This window comes from Giraffa tippelskirchi, chromosome 9 (genome assembly GCF_054371585.1).
Source record: "Giraffa tippelskirchi isolate mGirTip1 chromosome 9, T2T-mGirTip1v1.2.pri, whole genome shotgun sequence".
Lineage (NCBI taxonomy): Eukaryota > Metazoa > Chordata > Mammalia > Artiodactyla > Giraffidae > Giraffa > Giraffa tippelskirchi.
In genome coordinates, this window is record NC_137283.1 from 11001002 (window position 1) to 11010522 (window position 9521).

Genomic DNA, 9521 nt, shown 5'->3' on the forward strand with positions numbered 1-9521 from the left:
ACAGTATAAACAGAGAGATGCAGGCGGATTCGAGATATTTTTGGAGAGGGAACTGACAGGAATTTCTGATGGATTTGATATGAGAAGGGAGAGAAATGGAAGAATGCAGGGTGTCAGGGAAATCCCCAGGATCTGAAACACCTGCGGTTATGTAAGTCCCTTTGTAGGAGAGTAGATGGCTCTTGCTGCAGGAGGTCAGGGCTCCTGGGCTCTTCCGGGCACCCAGCCTTCACTGTGACGCCTGCTTCCCAGTACGCAGACCCTGTGGCCGACCTGCTGGACCGCTGGGGTGTGTTCCGGGCCCGGCTCTTCCGGGAATCGTGTGTTTTCCATCGTGGGAACTATGTGAAAGACCTGAGTCGCCTTGGGCGGGAGCTGAGCAAAGTGATCATCGTGGACAATTCTCCTGCCTCCTACATCTTCCATCCTGAGAATGCAGTAAGTAGCCCCAGACCAAAAGGACTCAGGGCTCCAGCTGAGCTCTCTTGCCAGGTAGAGCGGCTCTCTTGCCACTTCCGTACCTTCGAGCACCTGTGCAGGGGTTTCGTGGCTTTTTCCTTAGTGAAATCCCAGCTTTACATTGACCAGTTCCACAACATTGACCGTTATTTATGCTCGCTGAGCCTCTCTGCCAAAGTCGCCCACTCTGTCAAATGGGCATTCTAGGCATGCTGATTCGTGGGATTGTTGGAGGGTCAAGTGTGGCAATGCTTGTGTTGGGTAAGTGCTCAGTGAGCCTGTATCTTCTCAGCATCTTTAGGATCATGACTGAGAAGGTTTTTGTCTGTCATCGGCCTCCTGGATCTGGCTGTTGCCCAAGACTTCGTGACCCCTGTAGATTCAGAAGGTCTGGGTGACCTCTTCAACAGAAGTATTAAGAATAAATAAAACACTTTAGTGAGGTCTGCAGATGAGACTACCAGGCTTTACCACCTCCTAATGATGTCTAAGAAGTAGACAATGGGAACATTTCCTACATAAAACTCCCCAGAGCGTGGCAGCTCCCAGTGCCAAGTCTCTGGGTGCAGCACATCTCAGAGCAGGAGAGGCGCCCTCCTGCCACTGGCCCTTCATTTACAGGAGGCGAGGTCAGCCCTACTGGAGACTGCCCACCCCTCCACAGTGGCTGCCACACCAGGCCTCAGCTCAGGCCCTGGAGAGGATGCTTCTCCCAAGCCCAGGCTTCCCAGTCTCAACGAAAGCCCATATAGGATCTTTTCCTTGAGACCATAACTGTGTTGCTCCTCTTATAACCAAAAACCAAGTTCAAACTAGGTTCACTTAGTGTATAATCATTAACTGAACAATCATTCAGAATATATTAAAGTATGCTGCTTTTGATGAGTCAAATTTAACATAATGCATTTTGTAATGTGTCTAACAGATAAGGATTCTGTTTAATACCATTTCAATTCCGGGCACTTCCCTGGCGGCCCAGTGGTTAGGACTCTGTGCTTGCATTGTAGGGGCACGAGCTCAACCCCTGGTCTGGGAACTAAGATCCCACAGGCCATGCAGCACAGCCTCCCCTACCACCACCAAAAACGTAAATCCTAATTCCATTATCACGTCTGATAATACTAGCAGTTTCTTGATATTATCACTAATATCCAGTCTGTATTCATCTTTTCCCTATCATCTAGAAATATTTTCTTTTATTTGGATTGTTTGGATCAGAATCCAAGCAAGGTAGGTGCATACATTGCTTCGGTATTGTGTTCTTGCTGTGACATCACATCAGGAAGCATGTAACATCAGATTGTCCCACTTTTAAAGATTTTAAATTGCCCTTTGGATTCAGGTGTTATCAGCCTGATCCATCCATTTTCAAATTTTCAATTGACTTTTCACCTAAAAATGTGAGCAGTTGTTGATGATCTTTGCCTACATCCACTATTTTATTAGAAATTACAAAATGGTAATTTCTAAACTCTATCATTCTTTCTGCATCTATTGGCTGGAATTCTTTTTTTTTTTAATTGAACTCACTCTTATTGAATACTTGATTACCCTAAAATTCAGTTTGAATAGGGAAATCAGAGTAAAGTCTTGGTTCTTTTTCTTTATTTTTTCTGTTTTGAGAGTTATGAGATGGTGCGCTAGCAACCTCTAGAAGTAACCAACTTTTTTAGGTACCATTATGAACCTATGGATTTTTTTATGTTATAATTTAATCCATCTATTATCCTTTTTATGCTCAAATGTTCACCTATAGCCAGTGGATGCTCCTTCAAATAACAATAGTCTTTGATCACTTCTTGCTTTCTGGTCCAACAAGATGTTCCAAACTCATCTTGTCCATTTCTTGCTCCAGCCCTGTAAGCAGCCATTTTTCTATGCAGCCTGGTTCCTGTGAGTGAAAATGATATTTAGAGACCACAGTTTGGGTGGCTTCTCATTGTTACTAGGATGTCCTTTGCTTCCAGTCCTTTCTACTGGACAGAGCTAAGATACACTTATTTTTATTTATAGAATGAAGGCAAAATCATAAATTCGCATTGGTTTTTCCAATTCAATTGTAACAGTTTTTATTTAATTTCCTTTTGTTTTTGTATTTATGTCTCCTCTTACACTGAAACTCATGATTCCTTATTAATATCATTACAGATTTGATTCATCCTATAGTATAGTTTTAACAGTTTCAAAATTGCATTGTTTTAATATTATTACTAACAATAAAACAATTGAATGCATTTAGGGATTTTTTTTTGAGCAATTCTACAAACAGAAAACTATGTTTCAAAATCACCTGAAATAATCTTTTCTATGGTTACGTCACTGAACTCATATACATGAAGGTTCGTTTCTTTGTTGCTTTTTTCCTTACTGATTTAATTTCATTTCAGTCATGTAACACATTTACATGGTTTAGCATCAGAACTGTCACCAAGGTTCTCCCTTGGCAGTCTAGTGGTTAGGAGTCCACAAGCGCTTGCACCATAGGAAGGCTTGGATTTGATCCCTGCTTGGGGAATGAAGATTCTGCACGACTCGCTGTGCGGCCAAAATTTTTTAAAAAATTAAAAACAAAACTATCAACAAAGATACATTCAGAGAAATCTTGTGTCCATTCCTGCCCTCTCCCCTATTCCCACCCCTTCCTCTAGGAGTAGTCATTTTTTGCTTACTCCTTAGCTTGTTGATTTTTTGTTTTAAATTACATGATGAATTGTTGGTTTCCCCGGTGGCTCAGTCAGTAAAAAATCCGCCAGCAACGCAAGAGATGCAGGTTCAATCCCTAGGTCGGGCAGATCCCCTGGAAAAGGAAATGGCAACCCGCTCCAGTATTCTTGCCTGGAAAATCGCATGGACAGAGGAGTTTGGAGGGCTACAGTCCATGGGGTCGCAAAGAGTCGGACATGACTTAGCGACTAAACCACCACCACCAATGAACTGTTACATTTCTAAACAGTCTTTAGATTTGTAAAAGGGTCAAAAATCTTAGTTTTAAAAACATTTTTGGCTTCCCCAAATTTGTTTTTATGTCTCTTCTTTGCACCTCTTGCTACCACCCTCTAGCAGCCCTCCCCACCTCTCTAAAACTGAAGGAGACTCCTGTCTTTTTCTGTGGCTCAGAATGTCCTGAGATTTTATACTTCCCCTTTTAACTGAACTCTGCTAAGCATGGGAGGCAATAATCCACGTCTCCTTGCTGTGCAGTGACACTAAGTAGAAGCCCTCCAATACTCTCTACAAAGATGTCAGTGGTTGATTGGTGACCGCTGACTTCAAGTGCTCTGAGGTACAAGGAGTGGTTTGATGCAATAGAAAGAGTGTTTGATGGACAGAGGAACCTGGCAGGCTACAGTCCATAGGGTCGCAAAGAGTCGGGAAGACTGAAGCAGCTTAGCATGCACACATGTAGTTATATATTCTGCGTTCTGGCTACCTTTTATGCAGCAGGAAAACAAAACAGGAAGGTGCATGCCAACTGGATACACTCAGCTTTGCCTTCCTGAGCCATCTCTCGAAACAGATAGATTCAGGTTGATTTTAGCTGGGACGGGAGAACAAATAAGATGATGATGGTGATGGTGATTACTAGATACCCATTTACGAAAGAAAACATTGAAGTGTGGGGACCAGTCAGGCTGGAAGCGGCCCCCAGGCCTGCTGCCCGCTGCACACACTGTCTTCCAGGTGCCTGTGCAGTCCTGGTTCGACGACATGACGGACACAGAGCTGCTGGACCTCATCCCCTTCTTCGAGGGCCTGAGCCAGGAGGACGACGTGTACAGCATGCTGCACAGACTCTGCAGTAGGTAGCCCCGGCCTCCGCCCGCCTCCTGCCTGCGCACCCTGGAACCTCAGCCTCGGGACCCGCCTGGCCTCCACTCCCCCAGGAGCTGAGAGTGAGGACACACCGTGCTCCAGGCCACGGGGCGAATGTGGCCATACCTACCTGGTTTATTTTTTAAGAACAGAAACAACTATTTTAAAATGAACTCTTTTAATGAATTTCATAAAGGGACATGCATTTTACTGGATTTGCTTTTCTTAAAACATACCAAAAAGGAAAAAAATGGAAAAAAAAAAGCTTGGTATCTATCAGACTTCCTTTTACAACTGTCCTCCCCTCCAAGCAGACAGCCTGTCCCCTTCTCCAGCTCAGAGGAGCTGACCCAACTCAGAATCTTTTCCTACAGGATGAAGTGCCTTTTTGAATGTTATTTTAAGCTGAGAGTTAATTTTTCTATGCGACATATTTCCAGACATCTTTTAGTCTTTTATTGTCTTAGATTCTCTAAGAAGATGAATATGACAATTTTCTAAAACCTGGGAGGTGGGGGGGGTGGCAGGGGATGGGGGTGAGTCATAGGAGCCTGTCTCCCAACAGGTCCGCTGCTCTGACACCTGTGGCATGCCCCAGGGCCAGGCTCCTGCGAGGAGATTTTGTGACTGTGTCAGTGTGTACGTTCATTTCTGACCCAGTTTGGAATGTATCCGCAATCATGTGGCTCAATGCTTTAGGCAACAATAGATCCTTTTATATTCTTCTTATTATTTCTGATGGTGACAGATTTGTCTTGAGGTCACATTTTTCCCCTTGAAAAGTGGCATCATGTCACTTCTGCTTTCACACGACTGCCATACTTTTGGATGTTTTTGGTTTGGTTATTGTTGTCATTGGGGGTAGAGCAGTTACAGAAAACTCTAAAACCCTTGATAGTTAAAAAAGGAATTCTGTTTATTGATTTTTTTTAAATCTGTCCTTGTCAAAAGCTGGATACCCATGGAGCTGTTCGGGAATTTTCTTTGCTGCTACCGCGCTGCCACCAAATGGAATTGACCAGCGGCTGTTACACTGTTCTTTGCCACTGTGCCTACGCTCAGAATCTGCTCACTGCTAAGCTGCAGACTTGGACAGGGTCAGAAACCTAGGTGTCCCACCCCACTGCAGACTGCGTTCCTTCTCTGGCACCAGCCTCACAGGTTCAGGAGGGAACAAAGACCAAAGGGCCTGGCGCACCTCATCGGTGTGGCGTTCGTTTTCAGACTGCAGTCAGCCTCAGAGCTTGTGCTAAGCTGACTGTTCTCTCAGGAGAAGCTGTGGCCCCAAGCCGCCACCACGCTGATGTGGTCCAAGTCCATTTCTTGGGCTTCTCTTTTGAAGCACAGCCTGTTTCTGAGCTGAGGGTGGGGGAGACACATCTGGACGTGGGACCCATTACCCAGAGCCAGGGAAAGGAAGGGCCCCCTCCCTGAGCTGGGGCTCCTTTTGCAGCCTTTTCCAGTGAGATCTTTTAAGCAGTGCCATGATCCTCGTTTGACAATAAGATGGTCTATATAAACTATCGCTCTTAAAGATAATTAAAAAGAACCCTTTTGTGTTGGCACCGTTGCCTTAGTCCTCTGTGGGTCAGGCCGGAGTTCTGGCGGGAGCCACCGGCACTAAGAAGATTGGAAAACAGTCGGGGGTGGGGGGGCGGTGTCAAAGTAAAATTTCTTTTCTGCTTTCATTCACAAAATAGTGAAGCCAGCTGCCAATCACGTCCTCCCAACAGCACTTTGGTCTGTGGACTGCCGTGCTTTCAGGAGAGAAGTAAGTATTTAGGGGTAACCAGGTCTCCCCACACTCTGAGTGTTCCAAACGCAGTCATCCACATGCCAGTTAAAATAGAAACAGCCCCTAGCTCAGTGTGACCACAGAAAACGACAGTTATGTGGCAGGTCTGCACACGCCATACACCTTGATTCGGAAAACTAGTCATTAAATGAACCCACTGCCTTAAATGTCTTGAATGTTGCAGTCAAGTGTCTGTCCCGTGTTGACATCCACACAGAAGTTGGTCCTGATGAGAGCCTTAGGCCCCTCACCTGTGCTCCCTACTTTGTTGGCATCCCAAGGTCTTACTTGGAATAGGGGGCAGCGAGGAAATTCTAGAATATTCCAGGGGAATCAAATCTAGGAATCATGCCCCACTTCTGATGGAGTGAAGACACTTGGCAGGCTTGAGCCAGATCCTTCACCCGGTCGTTCCCAAGGCCGTGAGCGCCATTGCACTGAGCCGGTGCAGAGCTGGCGGGGGTGGAGCCCGGTTCCTGTCACCACAGACACAGAATGTCTTGGGAGGGCAGCAGGCCCTCCAGGGAGTTCTGGATTCTGTGCACCTTATTCGACCCCACTCCAAAATTCCGTTCTTATTTTAACCCTTGATTCTGCTTTATGTATATAATCAAAATATCTATATTGATATATATATTTTTAATCATCTACATGTAAATGAAGCAATAGAATTCTAACATAAGGCCAAGAAATGAGATGAATGTTTGGGGTTTATGTTTTTAAGGTAAATACGGGTATTGTTTTTACTTATTACCTTTTATGAGATTGTGGGCTTTAAAACCTAAGGAACCCTATCTCTGTGCCATATACTTCCCATGTTACCAAAACACCCCCACCTCTTTAGCCAAATGAAAAATCTGACCTCCTGAGTTTCCATGGTCCTTTTGGTACCAGGTTAAAATAGAGTCTCCCGGACAATTATTTTTTACTTTAATATCTGGAACAGGATACCGTGGGTCATGGACTCTGGCTGGGCTTCGAGTGGAGGCGCCCAGGCACAGTGGAGGTTGTTATTGCTCTGTCTTCCATTGCTCTGGAATCCCACATGTTGGTCCATGGTCTCACCCATTAGCTGTTTGTAAACAATGCATCTGTATCCTAAAAAGAAACACCACCCGTCATAGCTGACGGTTGGTGGGGAAGCTCCTCTGCTATTTTGATGAGACGATCTTGGAGACATGAGGATGCCCTAATGACACGGACTTGTCATGGTTGCAGCGTTTGAACGCATGGTATGAAAAGGAAATCTGTAAGTCTATAACCTGGCAACATTCTACAACCCTGTGTATTCAAGATGGCTTTCTCATGAAATCCAGAACCACACAGCCCTATGGCCAAACACTAGTGACGTTTGTGCCTCTGCTTTTAAAGGTGCTGTGATGGACAGCTGGCACGGCAGGGTTCGAGAAGAGTGGATGGTTTGAAGTGCTCGCCTTTACCTGTGCACAGTCAACTGGCTGCCTCTGTTCCTATTTTACTGTAAATTTGATGGTGTCTGCTGCTGTTCATTCTCCAGAGAGCTTCTAACACCCCCGCCCAAGGGGTGGAGATGCTGGTGTCTGGGTAGTCATGGATTTCTGTTGGACATCTGAATGTGATAAACATCACTGGGGAAATACTACATGTGGATGGAATGTGCACGTTTCTAGGGGCGAGCATTGTCAGTCAAGAGGTTTGCAATGATTTCCTTCCTGCCAAAAATAAATACGTGAAACCGCGCTTTCCTGTGGGTGGACTGCTTCTTAGCGCCTCTCCTGACTGTTCTCTGTTCTCTCCCAGCTGCACAGCCTCACACCAGCACCTCGTGTCTCTCTGAAGAGCAGGGGCCAGTGAGAGCAGGACAGCAGGATCTCAGGAGCTGTGGACCTTGACTCCAAGGGAGCTAGAAAACCACTCTGCCCACTGTTAGGACCAGACAGAAGCAATCTGGCCCACCATCCTCCCCCAAGGATTCCAGCCCTACCCTCAGGCTTCCAAGTGCAGCCTGAGGAGACTGCAGCCCCCACCCCGCCCCCTCAGAGCCACAGGCATTGTGGTACCTAAACCCACAGTCCTTGCATACGCTGGCTGAGATGCTCTGGTGACCAGGTGAAGCACGGCAAAGGACCAGGAAGAGAATAAGGATACCCAAGACAGTTTCTCGCACTGGGACATCCAGGAAACATGGCCCTCAACCCAGCCCCTCTATACAGGAAGGTAAGGGGCTGAAAGGTCCCCCCTCACCCCCTCCACACACACACCAGGAAGTACAGGCAGAGCATTGGGCACAGCCTTACCACTCTCAGGACTGTCTCTTTATAAAGATACCTAATTCAGACAGCAAAAAACACTAGGGTCAACAATCTCAGCAGATAGGTCTTATCCCCATTTTGTGGATGAGAAAACTGAGGCCTGGGAGACTGCTCTGAAGTCTATTCTGTCACAGGAATACAGGGTTCTACCAGGCATGTCTGTTCATCTATAAGAACACAGACAGGGCACAGTGTGTGTGTGTCAGCCCAGGAAACCTAGTATTTACTCAGAGACAAGCTGATATCCCCCACAGATAGTCTGTGCCAGGCCCCTAGGTGCCCTCTCCACTGTAGAGCACCTAGCCAGCCAGGACACCCCACTTCCTCCCTGATTCTGGATTCCTAGGCTGTGTCCCTCCCCTTGCCTTCTCTGGCATTGCCCGCACGCCCCCACCTTTGCATACAGGCAGACAAAAGGTTGAGAACTGTGGCTGCCCCTGAAGATGGGGTGTCTCAGGGAGTGTCCACAGGTCCTCTGAATAGGCAAGAAGGGAACAGGTCATCAAGAGGTCACTTGCTTGGGACGTGGCATACTGAGCCTTGACCTCCTGATATTTTCTTGTTTGAGCGCCTATCACCTCTGTATCGTAGGACCAGGGCAGGAAGCGGAGGAGGGTGGGGGAGGAGTGGCTGGGAACGGAGACAGTCCCTGGGCTTACTGACTGTCTTGCAACTGGGTTGCATTAGGAGGCTGGTCGCACAGTCTGCATAACCTGAGATGTTTGAGTGGCACGCATCTCCTGTGCCAGGGCTGCCTGGGGATCAACAGGCTGCTCAAGACCCATGAGCCACCAGCTGGCATGGCCACCAGCCTGATCTGCAAGGGGAGCAGGCTGGACCCTCAGGCCTTCAGGAGCAGGCTATGTGGGCTCTAGGTTCTCCACCCCACACCGCGCTTTCCCGGTGCCCTCTCCCTGCTCAGGGATTCTCTTCTGGCTGCCCGTTAGAATCACGTGAGGGCCCTTAAAAATACAGAGCCTTAAGTCCACCCCAGACCATTTAAACCTCCGTCTCTGTGGGTGGACATTCCATTTTTAAGTGCCTAGATGACTCAAAGGTGCTACCAGAACTGAGAACCCCCACTCTGACTAGTTGTGGAGGAAAAGTCACCCCAAACTGTTCCAGGCCTGACACCCAGGTATGGCAGACGAGCTATGGGCAGA

The 9521-nt window shown here is 47.0% G+C and overlaps 1 protein-coding gene across 5 annotated transcripts in view; it reads left to right on the forward strand.

Moving 5' to 3' along the window:
* CTDSPL (CTD small phosphatase like) overlaps nucleotides 1-7786 on the forward strand; it is a 126357-nt gene extending 118571 nt beyond the window's left edge. For 2 of the 5 annotated variants that reach the window (XM_081527340.1, XM_081527342.1), the window contains 3 exons: nucleotides 253-438; nucleotides 4141-4262; nucleotides 5224-7786. In XM_081527340.1, coding sequence (XP_081383466.1) covers nucleotides 253-438; nucleotides 4141-4262; nucleotides 5224-5290 — 375 coding nt within the window. In that variant the 3' untranslated portion in view covers nucleotides 5291-7786. Of the gene's footprint in view, nucleotides 1-252; nucleotides 439-4140; nucleotides 4481-5223 lie in introns of those variants that run through there. The other 3 variants (XR_014064609.1, XM_081527339.1, XM_081527338.1) reach the window with 3 other exon arrangements.
* Nucleotides 7787-9521: the final 1735 nt, after the last annotated feature.